The 22,629-nt window shown below is 41.0% G+C and overlaps 2 protein-coding genes across 2 annotated transcripts in view; one reads left to right on the top strand and one right to left on the bottom strand.

The window, feature by feature from the left end:
* Positions 1–5,121: 5,121 nt before the first annotated feature.
* slc25a4 (solute carrier family 25 member 4) lies at positions 5,122–17,893 on the top strand. The gene is made up of 4 exons (XM_063049395.1): positions 5,122–5,332; positions 8,967–9,453; positions 10,743–10,883; positions 17,246–17,893. Exons 1-4 carry the CDS (start codon positions 5,222–5,224, stop codon positions 17,401–17,403), a joined length of 897 nt encoding a protein of 298 aa, XP_062905465.1. The 5' UTR covers positions 5,122–5,221; the 3' UTR covers positions 17,404–17,893.
* A 1,610-nt stretch (positions 17,894–19,503) lies between these two features.
* Positions 19,504–22,629, bottom strand: part of cfap97 (cilia and flagella associated protein 97) — a 46,357-nt gene continuing 43,231 nt past the window's right edge. Inside the window, exon 4 of the mRNA XM_063049393.1 lies at positions 19,504–22,591. Coding sequence (XP_062905463.1) covers positions 22,548–22,591 — 44 coding nt within the window. The 3' untranslated portion in view covers positions 19,504–22,547. The remainder of the gene's footprint in view (positions 22,592–22,629) is intronic.

The following is a 22,629-nucleotide window of genomic DNA, read 5'->3' as shown; positions in this document are numbered from 1 at the left end:
AACTTTGCCTTGCACTCGCACACTTTGACCTTCCACTCAGCCTCGTCTCCACTCGCCTCTCCATTGCTTGCAGTGATCTTGGAGCAAGATCATCGTTCTCAGCCAATGAAACACAAGAACAGTCATTACTGGCATTGAAGTGCCATCTAATTTTCTAGAAAAGCAAGTATTGTCTCTTCTAAATCCATAATGTCCATCTATTTGTTATTTCCAAGGTTTAAAAAGCAAAAAAATAGCAGCAGACCAGATCTTTCATTTTCATTTATCCATTACAGATTTATATAGAAACAGTGATTCAGTTTTAAGGCTTCTGAGTCTCTGGCTATTTTTTTCAATATTGATTAACTGAGTTTTTCCTAACCTTTAATACAAAGTGCTCCTGCAGTAGCTAATTTGCACATAGTGTGAATATGATAACCACAGTGTTCCCAAGGTTGTAAACTTGGGTTTATAGCACCATAAACAGCTTTTTAACTTGTAATTCTGCTCACAAGGCAAACACATAATTTTGATTAGTCTCTGCAAGCATATATAACTCTTTGACTCAAAAAAGACTTGAACAGGTTCATTTGGTAAATTTTTATGCTTAACATGGACAATTGTAATGTGCAGCATTATAGTAAATGTAAAACAGGAAGAATGGAGATTTATTTAATAAGATGCATTTCAGAAACATTCTGCATTTTCCTAAATATCGTTCTGATCTCCTTGGTTTGATGTGTGAACTTCAAATTGAAATAAGATTCAAATTTTGAATGGCAAATCAAACCTAGTGTACTATGTAATACATGTCAGCAAGACCAAGGAGCTGATTATTGACTTCAGGAGGAGGGAAGCAGATGTCCATAAGCCAGTCTTCAGAAGTGGAGAGGGTCAGCAACTTTAAATTCCTCTGTGCTATCATTTCAGAGGACCTGCCTTGAGCCCAGCACATAAGTGACACGGCAACGCCTCTACTTCCATTGAAGTTTGCAAAGTTTTGGCAGGACATCTAAAGCTTTGGCAAACCTCTATAGATGAGTGGTGGAGAGTATATTGACTGGTTGCATCATGGTCTGGTACGGAAATACCAATGCTCTTGAATGGAAAAGCCTACGAAAAGTAGTGGACACAGCTCAGTCCATTATGGGTAAAGCCCTCCCCAGCACCGAGCACATATACACGGAGCACTGTTGCAGGAAAGCAGCATCCATCATCAGGGACCCCCACCTTCCGGGCCATGTTCTCCTCTTGCTGCTGTGATCTGGAAGAGGGTACAGGGGCCTCAGGAATGGTTATTACCCCTCAACCATCAGGCCCTTGAACCAGTGGGAATAACTTCATTCAACTTTACTTGCTCCATCACTGAACTGTTTCCACAACCTATGGACTCACTTTCAAGGACTCTTCATCTCATGTTCTTGATATTTATTGTTTATCTATTTATGTATCTACATATTTACTTATCTATATTTATAACATATTTATTATTGGTAGTTTTATTTTCTCTTTAGTATTTGCATTGTTGTCTTTTGCACATTGGTTGTTTGTCTGTCCTTGTTGGGTGTGGTCTTTCTTTGATTCTGTTATGGTTCTTGGATGCACTGAGTGCTCCCGCAAGAAAATGAATCTCAGGGTTGTATATGGTGACTTATGATAATCCAAATTTTAAAAGAAACCCATAATTGAGCTTTGTTGTATAATAGTGTTATGATTTCCAAAAATGATGTCATAAGGGGGCGTTGGGAGCAGACCCAAATGCAAGACACAGACACTGAAGTACTAGGAACAGGACGAGGTTTATCAAGAAAGCAAGGGGACTCAGGAAGAAACGATGCGGGACATGGACACAGGCCCTGGAATAGACAAGGACACTGAGCCTGGACTAGGACTAAGATTAGGAAAGTGTGACCAGGACAAGGAACTTTGAACTAGGAGCCTGGGCTAGGACTCCGAACCAGAGACTGGACAGGGACCCGGAAGTTGGGTCTTGACTTGGGCTCGGACCCCGGATCTAGGGGAGAACAAGGGACTAGGATCTTGGCAAGGACAGGACATGGCTACAGGACAGGATGAGGTACCCCAGCACAGGACGAGGAATTTACAGCACTGGGCTGGGTGAGGCACCAGAACTAGATGAGGACACGAAGCTCAGATTTGGACAGGGCTGCAACACGGCGCCTAGACTTAGTCTTGGAACACAGGAACACAGAACACAGAGCTGGGACCCCTCCTTGGGAACAGGACCTAGGGCCGGGACTCTTCTTAGACACAGACACTATACACGGGGACACAAAGAGATAGTTCCAAAGTCAATGATAGATAGTTCCTTATCTTGGCATGGCAAGGCTCTGGTCTCACACAGCAGTTGAACTTGACGGGGATGCAGGCAAGGCTTCAGAAGGAAGGGGAAGGGAACAGTCCACCTGGGAATCCTTGGATTGAGAGGTATTTATGTGCCAGCCCAAACGAGAATCAGCTGCCTCAATTAAGGCACCCAATGAAACAAGGGAAAACAGGAAAACCCGGAATAAGGAGTCGACGGACCAGACCGTGAACCGGAATGCAGATTTGGGTTATTGTGCTTTCAATAAGCTTACTTTGTAATCCCTTTGCAGATACTGATAATTCTTAGACATGTTTCATATGAGTTTCAACTGAAGCAATTCTAATTTTGTTATTCTCATCTGAGAAATAAATATTGAATCTGATGGGCACAATTGCTTGCAGTCCTTTCATTGAAAAGTACCTATTTAGTCTGCAGTTGATTTCAAGAATTGGTGTATGGAAGACAATGTCACTATCAAATATACAGCCCATTTCTTTCCTCCGGGCTTTCCAACTCTTGGCCCTACTCTTTGTGGTGTCTATTTCTCAACCACCTTCAATATTTGGCTAATTACTCAGAATGTTTTACCTAGATGCTTTAATAGGCATATAAAATTTTATTAGTAAGTACTGCATGGCCATTCACTTGTCATGACATTATTTGCTTTGATCTGGTTCTGATCCCGTGTACAGATCCCAAAAGTTATCCCTATTCAACTTGGTGCATTCTTGCAACACCAACAAACACATCATGCCTGTAAGTACTACGTCTTTACAAATTCTGATATACTACATTAAAATACTACGATAGTCCTTCCGTGCAAGTAACGATCTAACACGTAAGTGGCGAACTTCTAACAGGAGCTACAGACCCTGAACTGACACATTACCTGTTTATAGACCCCCCTCTCATGTGCCTATGTTTGGTTCCATTCATTTCCATCTATTCTCTGAACCTTGGCAAAGTCTGTCAACACATTAAACGTCTCCTGATTCACCCCTAAAGTTCTTAGCCTTTTCTTCCGCGTCCGCCCCTACATTTGTTTTGAATTGTAACTGTTCAAATCTGACCTATTAGCCATATTACTGTATGTGTCAAAAGCTGTACAGTACCTCAACACATTTAACGACATGTTTCCTCCTGAGAACATCCCTGGATATTTGTAGGTAATGTAGAAAAGATAAGCAGAGAGCGAAGGATGTGAAAAGGATTCCGGCCATATCTCCATCTTTGTTGCCATTGTGCAATATTGTGCATCGCTACCCTGTCAAGAAGAAAGCTGGCCACCTGGACTTGTATGGGCACTGTTTCATCGATCGGAGAAGATAAATACCTCAGATTTTAACACCGCAGCAGACCTTTGTCATAGTAGAACTAAGATATTATCTTTAAATCCCCCGGATAATTAGGGCTAATGCAAAGGCACTGTCATTTAAGACATTTTTTTGGGACTATCACGTGATTTGTTTAACTAATCGCAAGGAAAAGCTTTTCACTCTATAATGCAATGCCGTTTGAGTACATATGCAACACCAGCCCAATATCGCCAAAGAAAGCCTTTCTTCAGACCGCATTATCCTGAAACATACAAACTCTAATGCTGAGAGACGCTGAACGCCTGTGTTTTATTCACGTACCAATGTATTTATCGCAGAACAGGTTGTCTGCCCTTAAATAAGCTCATTAATTTCAAATGATGATATTCTATGTTAACTTCAGCCTAGTTTCGCCTGCAAAATCCGTTACCAAATTCCAATGAAAATCCATATTCCACCTGCAGTGTGATTACCTCTCCTCTCTGCTAGTATCGCAGACCCATTTATAGGTCTGATACCTCGGAGTTGCGAGACCAATCTTAACACCAAATACGGGCTGACCCTTCTCCAAATGCTGCTCAGTGTTCGCAGAATGTAATGTTAAATGCGAGAATCAAAAACGGCAACGAAACGAACTTCCAAACTATAGAAACAAAGAAACATAGAAAACCCCCAGCGCAATACAGGCCCTTCGGCCCACAATGCTGTGCCGAACATGTACTTACTTAGAAATTACCTAAGGTTACCCATATTGCGCAGTTAATTCGAATTCGTACATAAATGTTTCTAATGTGGTGGTGATTGGTGAGCTGAGAATATCTTACAAAGTTATTTTTTGAAGTTCCAAAATGCTTATCGGATAAAACAGGTGGCGGCGAATGAAGGCTTGCTATCATAGCTCCATTTATCGCATGTGGAATGGCAATAAGTTTATACTGTGTATAACTCCTAGGCGAGAAAGTGAATAAAACAGCAACACTCCTGGTTCGACCACTGGATGAGAACGAACCCCGATTAGGGTCACCTCTCTTCCTAATCTCAGCGATCCGAAAGTCCTGTATATTACTTTATCACAAGCAGAAAAACTTAAACATGGTACGCCAACTACTGCATCAAAGTAGATCCCTCGTCCATTCACTTGTTATCTGTGCATTTTAGGTATTTTACTAATTGTTTAAGTCCAAAGCAGTAATTCTAAAATATTATTGGTCGTGAAATGGCCAGTTAAATTCAATCTAGACCCTGCAACAAGTTAAGTTTGAAGTACAGGGTCACGACTTTGCAATGATCAGGCGTGATCTTTTTCCAAACGTGTCCTTTAAATGTCCCCAATGTACTCTGATGTCTTCTTTAGACAACCATGGCCTCTTTTCTGAACTGTGACCCAGGAAATTTATTGAGTAGCACCAATGCGCGCTCTTGCCGCCCCCCACGCAGTTGTTGTTTCGCCTGTTTCCCTCTCGCGATATATGAAGGCGCTTAAATTAGGTGTGAAAGAGTCGACGCGTCCATTTGGTCCGCCGCTAATATCCTGGGAGGCTGGTGATATCAGTCCCCTTGTGTTTCTCTGCCAGATAGGTCTTCGCCGCACGTAAAGATGAGTGACTACGCGATCAGCTTCATCAAGGACTTTCTGGCCGGCGGGGTTGCCGCTGCCATTTCCAAGACTGCAGTGGCGCCCATCGAACGGGTGAAGTTACTGTTACAGGTAAGTGACGAGTAGGGACGGGGTCGAGTCTAAACAACGGAGCTGCCACGTCGAGGCTTATTCAAAGCCGGTTGAAATGAGTTGCCCTGCGACATAGGGCACTGCCGTGGAACAAGGATAATTGAAACTCAAAGGAGCTTGCAAAAGTACCGGCTAGCGCAAGTGAAGAACCCTCACAGGCTAAGTGCGCTATAAAAAGAAACCAGTGTGTGTCTCATTGACACACTGCATGACCTTCCAGTGTCTCGTTATAGAATCAAGCGCTCGCAGAAGCCCAGTTCGGTTATTGAAAACAACTTTTAGAGTAGCTGTGCGTTGAAGACAATTAATTGTAGAACTTCTGGGCAGTAGTTGAACTTGTTGGATTCTGCTTGGAGTTTTCACCTAATTTGACAATAATTATTCGATTGGTCACAAATAATACTGGCACCGGAGATTCTCCAGGATTTAATTAAATTCGGAGAGCAAATCTCACCTAGATATTGTTTTAAAAGTATACAGCGCATTGAAAAGTTTCGCGCTATTATAAAGTCACCCTATTTGCATTGGATCGCAACTAAACACATTTGCTTTAATATTGTTTAAATCTGGGTGAGTAAACGGGGAATGAGAAATGGTGCAACATTTGATCATTCCATGGGAACAAAAAAAAATCACATCCTCGGCTACACTGCAGGTGGAGCAAAACCATGAATGATTGGTCGCTCAAACCCATGAATGATTGGTCGCTCAAACCCGCCCCCCACTCAGATTCCTGCGAATGCCGTCACCCCAATGAACGTCAAAAGTTGTGAACAGAACTCAGTTCATCATGAATGCGGTAATGCACCATTAAGCTGGATGCCAACCGCCGTAAAACAAGATACAGTTCATCATGAAGGCAGCCACCCTCAATCAAAGACTCCCTCCCACTCCGGACATTTTCTCTTCTCCAGCACGCACCTGGAGAAGATACAAAAGCCCGAAAAGACGTACATGTAACCATAATAAACCAACTTACCTAAAGCAGCATTGGTGATCATAAAGATATCGCAACTCCTGATATTTCGTCGATAAAGTCCTGCTTGTTGATGAGTGTGGAATCTGAGGTACACCAAAGACAGCGGAAACCCCACCGCTTCGGTCAGATTTGGCCTCTGTTTTCGAAGACCGTATCTCCGTTTTAGTGTATGGTTTGAATTGATACCCCGCAAAAGGACTGGGATTGAATTAAAGGATGTTGCTTCATGAATTGATTTAACCATTATAATTTGTAAATTAGTTTTGCACGAACCAACATTTCAGTTCCTTCGTTGCATTTTATGAAAGGCGGCCCAGAGCAAGCATCGTTGGCCGATTTAGACTGTATCAAAGTTGTCTTTTATATAACAAATCTAGGAAACCATCTCAACGCAATTCAAATAGACGATTGGCAAACGAAGTTTGATAGCGAGCTTGAACGAAATACTATTGCATCCATTTTTCGCGTACTTTGCATCAATTGTATCTGGAACCGATCTCCAGTCCTCCCTTCGTCTTGATCAGCATCCTCCTGAGTCTAGACCCATCCCAGTTGAAGGGACCCCTACTGTCCCTTCGTCTCAGCTCCCAAATATCAGCTTACGTTGCCCGGACTGAGCATTTCTTAAGACACTTGAGCTCACTGATTCTGAAGCAGCGCTGCACTGTCAGAGAGACTGAGCATTTCTAAGACGCCATCCGGAATTGGGGGAAGTGTTCCCCGGGTTTCGGTGACTTTTTGTAAAAACCATACCTGTCCATTATAACATTACTATGTGCTGTGGGTAAACTGACCATTGCATTTCGTATATTACACCTAACCCATCGCTTGGAGCCAGTGATCCCTCACCCAATAGTCTCTCAGTTATTCGGAAGCAACTATCCGTAATTATCCCTTTAGAAATAATATAGGCAGTGCAGACTTCTCTCGCGTGTTTCATATCCAAGCAGACAGACTGGAAAACTCTTCCAGTCGACACCTGGGTGCTGTTTTCTTTGTATTAGCATGCGAGGGAACTTGCTGAAAAGACTCTACGTTCCAAGTGGAGTTTGGCAGCATGGCTGTACACCGTCATTGCAGTTTATCGGTATTGTGGACGTAAACATTTAATGGGAAAAATTATTCAATCCATGAGACGATCCCTGATGTCAACCTCGTTTCCTGAATCGCACACGTGAGAGACTAGATCTGGACTGCTCGGTAGCAGAAAAAGAGGTTGTATGAATACCCGTCTTGCAAAGCAATGACATCTTTAAGTGGCGATTAGCTTCCATTTGACCTCAGGGTCGATATTTAATTAGTGGAGGTTATCGATTGAAAGGAAGATGTTGCGAGGATGATTTTCCTACCAAACAGCTGAAGTGGGTCGGCGGAGAATCGTGCGCAAATTGCAGGCCCGATATCGGTCGATATTGTGGGGAAAGGCTAAATCTGCCCTTTAAGAAAGTTTTCTTTTTAATACCATGCAATGAGTGTAATTTAGATTACTTAAGAATTGTTTCATCCCACTTTAAGCAGTTTCACTGAAATACTGGAATTTAAAGGAGGTATGATTTGTTTTGGATAGATTGTCGAAGGCTCCTAGCGGATATAGGTCAGATTGGAAATTTGGTGGAGTGTTAGTAGATGAAATCCAATGTCGTCAAGTGCAAGTTGATACATTTTGGGGAGTCAAATAGAGATGTGATATCTGTAATATATGATGTAATATACACTGTGCTGAACAGATCTGTGAGCAGTCGGTACTGCAAGTAGCTACACAGTAGGCGAGAGAACTCGCTAAAAAGGCCTATGCTATGCAAGCCTCAGGGGCCCGGGCATAGAATATACGAGTTGAGATGTTATGTTGCAACTCTACGTAACACCGTTTACGTCACATTTGGACTATTGTGTGCAGTTATAGAGTTATTAAGTCATAAAATGCTACAGCACAGAAACAGACTTCGGCCCGTCTCCTCCGCGCCAAACAATTATTCTGGGGAGTCCCATCGACCCTACACCTGTACCGTAGCCCTCTATGCCCAATCCAATTCATGAATTTCTGGGGAGGTTTGACAGAAGTATAAACGATTAAGAAAACCGTGAATATAAAAGTTACCCCCCCCCCCCATGGTAGAGGTATCAAAAGCAAGAAGTGTAGAGTTATTAGAGAGGGGAAGTGGGGGGGGGGGGTAGAGAGGTTTAAGGTACTGGTGCAATCAGATATAATTACGACCTTTAAGAGATATTTTGATAGACGTGCGAAAAGGTCGGCGCCCACTGTGAGCCGAAGGGATTATTACCGTGCTGTGCCGTTCCCTGTCACCATTACCACTGCTTACGGTAGCTTGGAATGCCAAACCTGATTGCGCTTTCCCACATTTGATTGCACTTGAGAATGATTTCATTGGGTATAAAGTGCACGATAAGACTCCCAGTGGGTGAATACAGAGATTCCTTCTTTCCGTACTCCCGGAATCCATTCTGGCCGATCTAGCCTCATATTTTGACGTGGATTCCTCGTTCCTAGAATTATTTTCCATTATAAATTAATGTGCGGCTGAATTTGAAATTATATTTAACATATTAAAAACATCACAGGCAGCAAATTTCAATTGCGAGTTATGATTTACTGTTCTTTTTAAACACTTTCAGGTCCAACATGCCAGTAAACAGATCACATCAGAAACACAATACAAGGGGATTATGGACTGCGTTGTGCGCATTCCCAAAGAGCAGGGATTTTTATCTTTCTGGCGTGGAAACCTGGCCAATGTGATCAGGTACTTCCCAACTCAGGCCCTCAACTTCGCCTTCAAGGACAAGTACAAGCAAATCTTCCTTGGGGGCGTCGATAAGAATACGCAGTTCTGGCGTTACTTCGCCGGGAATTTGGCATCGGGCGGAGCGGCTGGAGCAACCTCCCTGTGTTTCGTGTACCCGCTGGACTTCGCCCGAACGCGGCTGGCAGCTGATGTGGGCAAAGCCCTGAACGAGAGGGAGTTCACCGGCCTGGCCAGCTGCATCACGAAAATCTTTAAATCAGACGGCATCAGAGGCCTGTACCAGGGATTTAACGTCTCTGTCCAAGGCATCATCATATACCGAGCTGCCTACTTTGGAGTCTATGATACCGCAAAAGGTAAGATAGCGCTTGGGATTGGAGTGAATGAGTCGGAAGATAGTCAAATGCACTCTGTTAATGCCAACTGATTCTTGTTTACAATATGTGTCTGATAAATTACCTTTACTAAAGCCGGATAAAATCCTTCAAAACCACGCCAAATTAAGTTGCGTAACTTTTAGATAGCTTTTGGGTTTCAAGGGGTTATACGTTATAAAAATCATAAGACATAGGAGCATAATTAGGCCATTTGGCCCATCGACTCTGCTCCTCCATTCCATCATGGCTGATCGATTATCACTCTCAACCCCATTCGTCTGCCTTCTCGCCGTAAACTTTGACGCTCTTACTAATCAAGAACCTATTAACCTCCGCTTAAATATACTCGATTACTTTGCCCCCACAGCCGTTCGTTGCAAGTGAATTCCAGAGCTTCACCGCCCTCTAACTAAAGAAACTCCTCCTCATCCCTGTTCTAAAGGAACGCCCTTGTATTGTACCCTCTGGTTTACTATAGGAAACATCTTTAATGTCAAAATGACTCAGACAGACATAAGTCTTATTAATAAAATCTTGTCAGGTTTCACCAGAGTTTTTATCTCCAGAAATAATATACAAAGTTTACTAATGATTAAATGTACGGAAGGAAGATGACATACACCCACGTCAAAAGAGGGAATTTCTGGAGCATTCACTTGAAACTAAATTTGTTGGGAGTTGTCGAGGAAGATGTTTGTCTTACGTGTGGACTAATAGATTCCTGGAAGATGATCCATGCCTTTTTTAAAATGTGTAAAACTGATTCATTGCTGTCCGCTTTCCATGACCAGGAGGGTTAACTGCAAAGAACTTTTTTTTTAAAGCGTATTGTAACCTATTCGTGTATTTAATTCTATTGTCGTGAAGCGTGCATTTTCAGAGCTTTAAAATGGAGAGTAAGAGGTCACGGGATAGATTGCACTTTGGATGAAGAATAAATGATCAGATCTGGAGGAATTAAATGGTTAAACAAAATGGAATCTTGCCAACTAAGGAGCAGCGACCAGCTGCGCTCATGGTGTCAGTTTCCCGGAGGTTACCATCATTGTACAACTGAATAGCAACTTCGTGCTGGAGGGGAGAGCAATAAAGAAGCTAAAGCTTTGCCCTTCTTCCCGCCATTTGTCTGTGCCCGTCAAGCACGATTTCCCCCCTCCCCCAGCACGGTAACAGCTGAAAGACCTGTGTATAAACGTGTGTAGTAGGCAGTCTATGAACCTTAAGTAATCTGGCGAATTAACAATGATACATTTGTTTGTAATCATCAGGTATGTTGCCAGATCCCAAGAACGTGCATATTCTGATTAGCTGGATGATTGCACAAACTGTCACAGCAGCGGCGGGACTGGTGTCCTATCCATTTGACACGGTCCGTCGGCGGATGATGATGCAGTCAGGTCGGAAAGGAGGTACGTGTGAATCAGAATTACCGCAATAATAATCCTTTGAAAAACAGTTACTGTAAATTAAGCTAAGCATCTTCCTTACACCAAAAACGGTTGTATGTCTCTGATGTGGCAGCGGTTACAACGGGTAGAAATACTGCTGCTCTGGCAGGTCCAAACTTTTATTTTGAGACCAGGAAGAGAATTCACCTCCAAAGAACCCGGTGCTAAAGGGCTTTCTCTTCCATGTCCTGGTTACAGCAGAAACTTCAGCAACACACAAAATGCTGAAGAACTCAGCAGGTCAGGTAGCTTCTATAGAGCAAAATGAACAGTTGATGTTTCAGGCCAAGACCCTTCATCAAAGTTCAAAGTAAATTTATTATCAAAGTGGTTATATGTCACCATATACTGTACTGCCCTGAGATTCATTTTATTAAGGGCATTCACACTAAATACAAAGAAACACAACAGAATCAATGAAAAACTGCACACAAAAATGGACAAACAACCAATGTGCAAAAGACAACAAATTGTGCAAATGCAAAAAAGAAAACATAATAATAATAATAAATAAGTAAATGATGTTGAGAATATGAGTTGTAGAGTCTTTGAAATAGAGTCCATAGTGGAATCAGTTCATTGTTGGGAGAAGTTATCCTCTGGTTTAGGAGCCTGATGGTTGAGGGATAATAACTGTTCCATTTCTCCCCAGAAGCTTCAGTCATGAATAGACCGTAGCACAGTTTTTATATTTACCATCATATTCTAGAAACAACCTTTGATGCAAATGTACAGTACCAGGTCTATTTTCAATTGTTGCATTGTTTTAAAATGTACTTGACTCTTCAGTCCTTTCTCTGGCCCTTATCAAGCAAGTCCTTTTTTATTTGACTGCAGTCTTATGTTTACCCTCATGGTCAAGAGTAGAGCTACCACTTAAAATATGGTTGCAAGCATCTAATCAAGTCACAAGAAATAAAAATTAAATGTGGTTTTTCTTTCTCACGGACAATACTTATTCTTCAGTTACCCTGACTAAGAATCTTGGTTACCATCATTCTGCTGTCTCGAATTGGTTATTGCTGTTGCTACTCTCCACTTAGAGCGACTTCACTTCAAAGTACTTTATTGGTGATGGGAACACATTCTGAAAGATGATTAACTACAGTTCTAAAGACTTTCTTGATATACCTGATCCCAACACAGCAAGAACAAGTGCAGACTAAATGATTTTTCTTTATTCTTTTATCTCTAAAGTTTTGTGGTTTTTCTCAGCAAAATTGGTGCTCTTAACTGAAGACCTAAAACCTCAAGAGTTAAGTCTCATTTAGCATATCTTTCAAACAATACAAAAAGCATATTGCTTTTTAAAAAATATTGCTTCACTTTGAACTGAATTTGAAGCATTCCTGAGGTAAAAATCTACTAACTTCAATCTTAAATTCCTGTACTTTAACATAATTAAGTGAATTTACACCAAACACTATTTTCTTCTCACATGCAATATAACTGTGTATATTTACAATCACACAACAAAATAATGAAAGATTTAGCAAAGGGTGCGAGTCACATTTGATAGATTTATTAAATAAGTTAAGACATTCTGACTAGTGGAATCATAACATCTCAATATATAAACTGAAACACCATATACAACTAGATTATTTCTTGAAAAATGACCATTAGATTTGGCCTTCATCTTGCATTTAAGGTGTATTTGACAGCTAAATATGAAGGGAATGGAGGGATATGGATGATAAACAAGAGGAGGATAATTTGGCTTCAGTATCAAAACAAATTACAAAATCTCGAGTCCAAGTGTTAATTGTAAGCATTCCAATTACATAATTATTACATTTTACAATTAGTTATAAATCATTCAAAATATTCTTCCACTTGGCTCTTTAATTAAGTTAAAAGTTTATACTTATTCCCTCATTCATTATTGTGAATTCTTATGAAGTATTATAAAAAGCGGCCAGTGAGTGAGTGGGCCAGTGAAGGAGTGGAGCTTTGAGGCTTTGACTCGAGAGATTCTGGCAGTTTTGGCAGTTGGTCTGTGCAATCAAGTCAATCAAGATTTGAATAGATCAGCAGAAAGCCGTTGATTAGACAATCAAGATTTGAATAGCTCAGACTCAGCAGAAAGCAGCTGATTGGGCAGTCGAGGTCAGGTGACCAAGCATTTTGAGAAGCTCAAACAGATAAATAGAGGGATGGCTCAAGCAAAGTGGCCAGTGAGTGAGTGGGCCAGTGAAGGAGTGGAGCTTTGAGGCTTTGACTCGAGAGGCTTCAACGAGAAGAGGCGGAGGACAAGCTTGCTCGCAGTTAGTCTTTACAATGCCTCCTGAGACGGTGATGTGCCTCTCATGTGAGATGTGGCAGTCTTGGGGGAACGCCCCTCTCCCGCAGAGTCACATCTGCCAGAAGTGCATGCGGCTGGGCAATCTGGAAGACCATGTAAGGAATCTGGAGCAGCAGCTGGATGACCTTTGACTCATAAGGGAGAATGAGGCAGTCATAGATGAGAGCTACAGGGAGGTAGTCACACCCAGGCTATCGGAAGCAGGTCATTGGGTAACAGTCAGAGGGGGGAAAGCGAAGGTGAGCAGACAGGTAGTGCAGAGCACCCCTGTTAGCCATTCCCCTGAATAATAAGTTTACCGTCCTGGATACTGTTGGTAGGGAGGGACGACCGACCAGGTGTGAGCCACGGTGGCAGGGCCTCCGGCACTAAGTCTGACCCAGTGGTGCAGAAGGGTGGGATGGAGGAGAGCTGTCATTATTGGAGACTCTATAGTCAGGGGAGCAGACAGGAGATTTTGTGGACGTGAGAAGGACACTTGCATGGTTTGTTGCCTCCCAGGTGCGAGGGTCTGGGATGTCTCTGACCGGGTGCACGACATCCTGGTATGAGAGGGAAAGCAACGAGAAGTCGTGATACATGTTGGGACCAACGACATAGGCAGGAAGAGGGATGAGGTCCTGAAGTGTGAGTTTCGGGAACTAGGCAGAAGGCTGAAGAACAGGACCTCAAGGGTGATGTTCTCAGGATTGCTGCCAGTGCTACGTGACAGTGATGGTAAGAATTGGAGGAGATGGCAGTTGAATGCGTGGCTGAGGTGTTGGTGCAGGGAGCAGGGTTTTAGATTTTTGGATCATTGGGATCTCTTCTGGGGAAGGTGGGACCTGTACAGATTGGATGGGTTGCACCTGAACTCGAGGGGGAGCAATATCCTTGCAGGTAGGTTTGCTAGCATGGTTCAGGAGGGTTTAAACTAATTTGCAAGGGGGATGGGGCCCAGAGCGATAGAGCAGTGAAAGAAGTGCATAGAGTAAAGACAGATCTAACATATAGAGAGGCTTTGAGGAAAGAGAAGCAGAATAAACAGTGTAAAGACAGTAAGGTAGAAGGGCTGAAATGTGTGTACCTCAATGCAAGAAGCAGAAGGAACAAAGGTGATGAACTGAGAGCTTGGATACATACATGGAATTATGATGTAGTGGCCATTACAGAGACTTGGCTGGCACCAGGGCATGAATGGATTCTCAATATTCCTGGATTTCAGTGCTTTAAAAGGGATAGAGAGGGCGGAAAAAGGGGAGGAGGGGTGGCATTACTGGTCAGGGATACTATTACAGCTACAGAAAGGGTGGGTAATGTAGCAGGATCCTCTTTTGAGTCAGTATGGGTGGAAGTCAGGAACAGGAAGGGAGCAGTTACTCTATTGGGGGTATTCTATAGGCCCCCTGGTAGCAGCAGAGATACAGAGGAGCAGATTGGGAGGCAGATTTTGGAAAGGTGCAAAAATAACAGGGTTGTTATCATGGGTGACTTTAACTTCCCTAATATTGATTGGCACCTGATTAGTTCCAAGGATTTAGATGGGGCAGAGTTTGTTAAGTGTGTCCAGGACGGATTCCTGTCACAGTATGTGGACAGGCCGACCAGGGAGAATGCCATACTAGATCTAGTACTAGGTATTGAACTGGGTCAGGTCACAGATCTCTCAGTGGGTGAGCATCTGGGGGACAGTGACCACCGCTCCCTGGCCTTTAGCATTATCATGGAAAAGGATAGAATCAGAGAGGACAGGAAAATTTTTAATTGGGGAAGGGCAATTTATGAGGCTATAAGGCTAGAACTTGCGGGTGTGAATTGGGATGATGTTTTTGCAGGGAAATGTACCGTGGACATGTGGTCGATGTTTAGAGATCCCTTGCAGGATGTTAGGGATAAATTTGTCCCGGTGAGGAAGATAAAGAATGGTAGGATGAAGGAACCATGGGTGACAGGTGAGGTGGAAAATCTAGTCAGGAGGAAGAAGGCAGCATACATGAGGTTTAGGAAGCAAGGATCAGATGGGTCTATTGAGGAATATAGGGAAGCAAGAAAGGAGCTTAAGGGGCTGAGAAGAGCAGGAAGGGGGCATGAGAAGGCCTTGGCAAGTAGGGTAAAGGAAAACCCCAAGGCATTCTTCAATTATCTGAAGAAAAAAAGGATGACAGGAGTGAAGGTAGGACCGATTAGAGATAAAGGTGGGAAGATGTGCCTGGAGGCTGTGGAAGTGAGCGAGGTCCTCGATGAATACTTCTCTTCAGTATTCACCAATGAGAGGGAACTTGATGATGGTGAGGACAATATGAGTGAGGTAGATGTTTTGGAGCATGTTGATATTAAGGGAGAGGAGGTGTTGGAGTTGTTAAAATACATTAGGATGGATAAGTCCCCGGGGCCTGATGGAATAATCCCCAGGCTGCTCCACGAGGTGAGGGAAGAGATTGCTGAGCCTCTGGCTGGGATCTTTATGTCCTCGTTGTCCACAGGAATGGTACCGGAGGATTGGAGGGAGGCGAATGTTGTCCCCTTGTTCAAAAAAGGTAGTAGGGATAGTCCGGATAATTATAGACCAGTGAGCCTAATGTCTGTGGTGGGAAAGCTATTGGAAAAGATTCTTAGATATAGGATCTATGGGCATTTAGAGAATCATGGTCTGATCAGGGACAGTCAGCATGGCTTTGTGAAGGGCAGATGGTGTTGAACAAGCCTGACAGGGTTCTTTGAGGAGGTGACCAGGCATATAGATGAGGGTAGTGCAGTGGATGTGATCTATATGGATTTTAGCAAGGCATTTGACAAGGTTCCACACGGTAAGCTTATTCAGAAAGTCAGAAGGCATGGGATCCAGGGAAGTTTGGCCAGGTCGATTCAGAATTGGCTTGCCTGCAGAAGGCAGAGGGTCGTGGTGGAGGGAGTACATTCAGATTGGAGGATTGTGACTAGTGGTGTCCCACAAGGATCTGTTCTGGGACCTCTACTTTTCGTGATTTTTATTAACGACCTGGATGTGGGGGTAGAAGGGTGGGTTGGCAAGTTTGCAGACGACACAAAGGCTGGTGGTGTTGTAGATAGTGTAGAGGATTGTCGAAGATTGCAGAGAGACATTGATGGGATGCAGAAGTGGGCTGAGAAGTGGCAGATGGAGTTCAACCTGGAGAAGTGTGAGGTGGTACACTTTAGAAGGACAAACTCCAAGGCAGAGTACAAAGTAAATGGCAGGATACTTGGTAGTGTGGAGGAGCAGAGAGATCTCGGGGTACATGTCCACAGATCCCTGAAAGTTGTCTCTCAGGTGGATAGGGTAGTTAAGAAAGCTTATGGGGTGTTAGCTTTCATAAATCGAGGGATAGAGTTTAAGAGTCGCGATGTAGTGATGCAGCTCTGTAAAACTCTGGTTAGGCCACAATTGGAGTACTGTGTCCAGTTCTGGTCGCCTCACTATATGAAGGATGTGGAAGCATTAGAAAGGGTACAGAGATTTACCAGGATGCTGCCTGGTTGAGAGTGTGTAGATTATGACCAGAGATTAAGGGGGCTAGGGCTTTACTCTTTGGAGAGAGGGAGGATGAGAGGAGACATGATAGAGGTGTACAAGATAATAAGAGGAACAGATAGAATGGACAGCTAGTGCCTCTTTCCCAGGGCACCACTGCTAAATACAAGAGGACATGGCTTTAACGTAAGGGGTGGGAAGTTCAAGGGGGATATTAGAGGAAGGTTTTTTACTCAGAGTGGTTGGTGCGTGGAATGCACTGCCTGAGTCAGTGGTGGAGGCAGATTCAGGTATATGGAGGAATTTAAGGTGGGGGCTTATATGGGAGGCAGGGTTTGAGGGTCAGCACAACATTGTGGGCCGAAGGGCCTGTACTGTGCTGTACTATTCTATGTACTATCATGACCATATAGGTATAAATTTTACTTGGGTATCATCGATAAAGCTCTGTATGCACTCAGTTTAGCAGATTGATTTCTTCAGAGAGAAAACAAACGGTATATTATGTATAATACATATTCTAACATTGCTATTGTGATGTCTTAACAGCTGATATTATGTATGCGGGCACAATCGATTGCTGGAGAAAGATTACAAAAGATGAAGGACCGAGAGCTTTCTTCAAAGGTGCTTGGTCAAATGTATTGAGAGGAATGGGTGGTGCATTTGTTCTGGTACTGTATGATGAAATCAAAAAATTTGTCTAAGATCCAGTGGCTTCTACCAACCCATTTCTTTATCATTTTAAATTATTTAAAATGAAACAAAAACTGTACTATATTGTAGTAAGATAATGGTTTAACAATGATGAGTGTACCATTAAGAAATCAGATGTCAGAATAAAAAGTTGCAGGTTGGGGACTCAATGAATGTGAAAGGGCTTAAAACATTATTAAAATTTATAGTCACCCTTTGGGTTTGTCATCTATGTATTAAATTCCATAGCCTAATCCCCATGCCAACTCTATGTTTTATTTAGGAGTTTACCATTTATTTTTCCCTGGCTGGTGACTTATTTCTGTATTTAGTACTTGTAGTATAGGGATAGTTATATTCTAATTGCAATTGTTATGCACATTGTTTAGCATTGATCCTAACTGAAACAAATGTTATTTATGGTCCTAATTAAATCAAAAGTATTTATTAAGATTGCCTCATGTATACAATTTTCAATAAAACTTTTGGTCTTGAATTGAGCTAATGCTTATATTAACTTCTTGATCATGCACTGCAGCAGAGACAAAGCAACTTGAAATGAAATTCAAGCTGTAGCACTGGAGTCTCTGTGGACCACAGCATAATTGTTAATGAGGACATTACATTTTCATGTCAGTAATTTGCTTTTTTTTACATTTAAGTCAAACATTTACATTCCATTTTTAACAATAGCTAGGTAGCTAGGAATTAACATGAAGAGTTTATGCTTAGAACGGGAACAAGAATGCAAGAGGACTTTTATCACAAATACATTAGAAATCAAGTTAGGAAGCATTACCTTATTTTACTGAGCCTTAATTAAACCTTAGTTAGACTATATATGGTATATGGTGTTCAGCGGAAGAAAGCCTCGTTATAAAGTTTTAGGCAGTACAGAGTTATCAAATTGATAACCAGACCTAAAAGTAGATAGAAATTGATGCATTTTTTAAGTAGGAATGAGAGGTACCATTCATTCCAGACCTCCATCACACCATGGCTTCAGTCTGTATCATCTGCACGTGCACTGTAATTAATCATCTAGGCTACTCCAACAGGATTTCTGAAGCTTATGTCAAGGTCACAGGGCCAGTGAGAAACACCAAGTTACAAACCATTGACTCAGAAACATATAACTGCTCCTTCATTGACACTGGGTGTAAACCCTGAAACTCCATACCCAAGACCTTTGTGGGAGTAGTTTTATCACAAAGATGACAGAATTTCAAGATGGCTCAACGCTGTCTCAAGTACAATTCGTGATGAGCCATAATTGCTCAGGCTTTTACAATCCGAAACAAAATTAAGTAGATCTAATTTAGGGGGTTTTGTATTTTAAATAAATTATGCCTTCCATTGGGAAGGGGTGAATCCAGAACAGGGCATATCTCAGGTTTAAGACTTGCAAGCTAGCAGTGACAACAGGAAGGCATTTTTAATAGGTGCCACCAAAAATGTGGAACATGTTCTCTTACAGGCTGTGCACGCTGTACAAAATTAAAGCTTCAAGACAAAGTCAAGTTTTGTGTATATTATTGAGGGAAGGTTATGGAACAAAAAAGCCTAGTGCTGAGCAGAATAGGGAGTTAAATTACATACTCCTATGTAATGAAGTCGAGGAAATTCTCTTACAAAATGAGCTAGGTAGACCATGACTACAGTGACTAGCTCATTTTTATCTAAAGGATCAAAATATGACCTTACAAATGTCCACTTCTACATAGCAAAGAAAATGGCTTTGAATCACAAATACCAATGTGTACAAATTAACTAAATGTTTTTGCCCTGAAACAAATTCTGACACTGAAATTCTTGGATATGCTACAGGTAAATTTAAAATCATATTAATAACTTCTTAAGAGTGGGCAGAAAGATTAAATTTCAATGAAATATTTGCTTTTGTCCCAACAACTAAAAGGTAATGACGGAGAATAGATCATATTACTGATGATTAATAAACACAAACTTACTCAGCTTCACAAAGGAGAGCTAGATAAAATGTGATGACTGAGAAAAAAGATCAGAACACTTGTTCAGGTTCACTTTCTGGGGAATATTTGTTTATTTTGAATTTTCTCTCAACTAAAAATTGGAAAGAAATGTTAAAATACCAGGAAAAATCTCCCGTTTTGTGAAACCTGATAAATTACCGCATTTTGCAAATGCTTTTTTGTTTAACTTCTTTTTAATAATACCTACATATTTTATTTTTTGCATATTGCCTTTACTGAACCAAAATCACATTTATTATTATGGACTTATTTGACGTGTAATTATATATTTAATGGCACATATGAGTGAAAATTATACACTAGTTTAAAAATACCTTTAACAATATAGACCCTCCTCCCTCGATACATTCATGCTTTGAGAGTAGCAAACAAAAGCCAAAGTCTTATAAGCTCCTGCTATCTACTCACATCTTCCAAAACTGTAGTAATGTAATCACTTGTGTCAAGTATGATGTTGTCTATTAGTGAATCTTCAGGATCCACAAATCCTGGAGCCAAGTGGGCAAGAGTAAATGGTAGATCTTCCAATATATCTTAGTATGGAAGCATAGCAAAGTTTGTTGCTCGATAGAAATTTCCACTTTCGTCTCTAGCTTAAATTTCTGTCTCTTCAATGGTCTTGCTCTATCAGTATGCTAAAGGTTAAAGCTATATACAATTAATTGTGTGGCACCAACAGACAGCTGCTTTGACAGAGATGCCAACATTTTTATGGTTAAGGCATCTGCAGGCTTAAAACAGATGACATGGCAGGACACAGCTAACTTAAAATTCTCCTTTGTGGATGCTGAGGGAAGACTGTGGAGATTTGTCACTCTTATAACACTTTCTTGGCATGCTTCCAATAGCTTACAAATTGCTAACTTAACTAATGCAAGCATAATCTTATCAAGTGGATTTGGATAGAAGTATTTGCATAATTTAACTGGAAGGAATTACTGATGAATCATATTGCCTTAAAAAGAGCATTATTTTGATAAACTTTCAACATCTTTATCTTAGATGCAGCTTTATTTTTATTGTACGAGTTCCCTGGAATGCAGCAGAGATGTTTTGTACTTAATATAATTGCTTATTGAAAACTTTTCCTAAATGTATTTGTTGTGCATTTATTAACACTCAATAATAGAATGCGATCAAATACACTGAAAAGTAGTGCTAATGTTTTATAAATTACCCAGTGCAATCTAACAATTAACACATTACTGTTGCCATACAGATACACTCAATTTTTTTGCTGATTTCATCCACATTTCAATACAGGTTGAGTATCCCTTATCTGAAATGCTGGGGGTCAAAAGTGTTCTAGATTTTTTAAAAAAATACTTGTATCTATATAATGAGATAGATTGGGGATGGGACCCAAGTCTAAACATGAAGTCCAACTACATTACACATACTGCTTATGTACAGCTGGTGAGAAGTTCTAAGAATGAAGAGTCCACATTCAGAGCCCAGTCGGACGTAACAGTGTTTGATCCACCACAGATCGTCAGTTAAATGACTGCCCTGACAGTGTCAGACATCAGGTATCAGGGCTGCAATTGGCTTCATATCTGCCATCGATTTCAAGTAGCCACAACAACTACAATGTGAGGGGAGGTACTTTTATATATTTTTTAATAATTTTGTGCATGAAACAATAACCTTCAATTTTCAGTTCATTGTGATAGATCTTTGCTTGCTTCATGATCAGCCTACCTATAAGCAGCATAATTCACTCCGGCACTGATGAATCCACTTAACACACAATGAAGATCTTAATTTTTCTTAATTTTTATGCAGTGCTTTCCTATTTTTCATTAACAACTGTTCATTACATACAGTATGTGTTCACTTTTCAGAATTGTCTGTGATGCGAATTTACCATGTCAGCATTCAAAAACAAAAATGGATTTTGAATGTTTTTAGATTTTGGAATTTCGGTAAGGGTACTCAATCTTTATTGCTAAACAGTAACTATGTATGGAACACTTCGGAATGTCATATGCCCATGTTAGAACTTTACAAATAAATCAAAAATTATTTTGCCTGTTAAAACAAAGCATGATGTTATCAACACCAGAGCTATACATTTTTAAATTTACAATTGCTACATGTTACTTTATTAAACAGAGATAATTAATGCCTCTCTGAACTGAGATATGGCACCCTCAAACATTTAGTATTGGATCTGCAGCTGTAGTTGAATTTGTTATTGGTATAGTTGCCCATGGAATGGTTTGCTTATTACTGGTTTCTCCAGCATTTTGTACACTGTTTATTGAGAGGACTGAGTGTTCTCATAATCTAATCTAATCTAATCTAAATTTAGTTACTGATTGATTGACGTACATCATGGAGTAGGCCCTTCTGGCCCTTCATGCTGTGCTAGCCAGCAATCTCCCAATTTACTCATAGCCTAATGACAGGACAATTTACAATGACCAATTAACCTACCAACTGGTACATCTTTGGAAGTAGGGAGGAAATCCACGCGGTTATAAAATTAGGATCTCTATTGGACAGAAACAACTTCTCCAGTGCAAACATTTAAGATATTGGCAGTTTTATCCACATCTTAGGGGAAAAAATTGAAACTTTATTTTACTTCAACTGCATATTTACCTCATGAACTGCACTTCCATTCTATACACTGATGTTAATCTCATTGCTGGCATTAGAATGCAGTACACGAGTTTGTCAAAGGTATATTCTTTAAGGCCAAAATGTTCCAACTGGAGAAGTACAATTTAAAACAGGTTCTCCATGAGATTTATAGAATAGGTATACTTGCTCAAGCCAAAATAAATAATGCAACTATACTTAATTGCATTTTTAGTCTAGTCACAATATCAGTTAAATAAATTTCAAGAACAGTGCTTTACAACAGAAAAATACAAATTTCACACTTTATTAGAAAAAGACGTAATACTCAATTAGAAAAAGTTTAAGATCACTGTACAAAATGTATTAGCTGATATATAACAATACCATTTCCAATACAATCAATTCAACAGAAACATTGAGTCTAGGATTTTGTTTAAAAATACAATTTATGAATGGTCTCAAACATACAGTGGCCACTTCAATAGAAACAACAAGCTCAGTGTTTCTCCATGCTGATCAAAACAGATGAGTAGCTTAACTGAATCTCAGTAACTTCAATTAGTGAATGTCTTGTGGACTGATGATCTTGAACTGAGTCCTAAAAGATGAGGAAAGATGTGAAGGTAATTTAAAATT

The sequence above is a fragment of the Mobula hypostoma genome, chromosome 5 (genome assembly GCF_963921235.1).
Source record: "Mobula hypostoma chromosome 5, sMobHyp1.1, whole genome shotgun sequence".
Classification (NCBI taxonomy): Eukaryota; Metazoa; Chordata; class Chondrichthyes; order Myliobatiformes; family Myliobatidae; genus Mobula; species Mobula hypostoma.
This window is presented reverse-complemented; position numbering and strand designations above follow the sequence as displayed.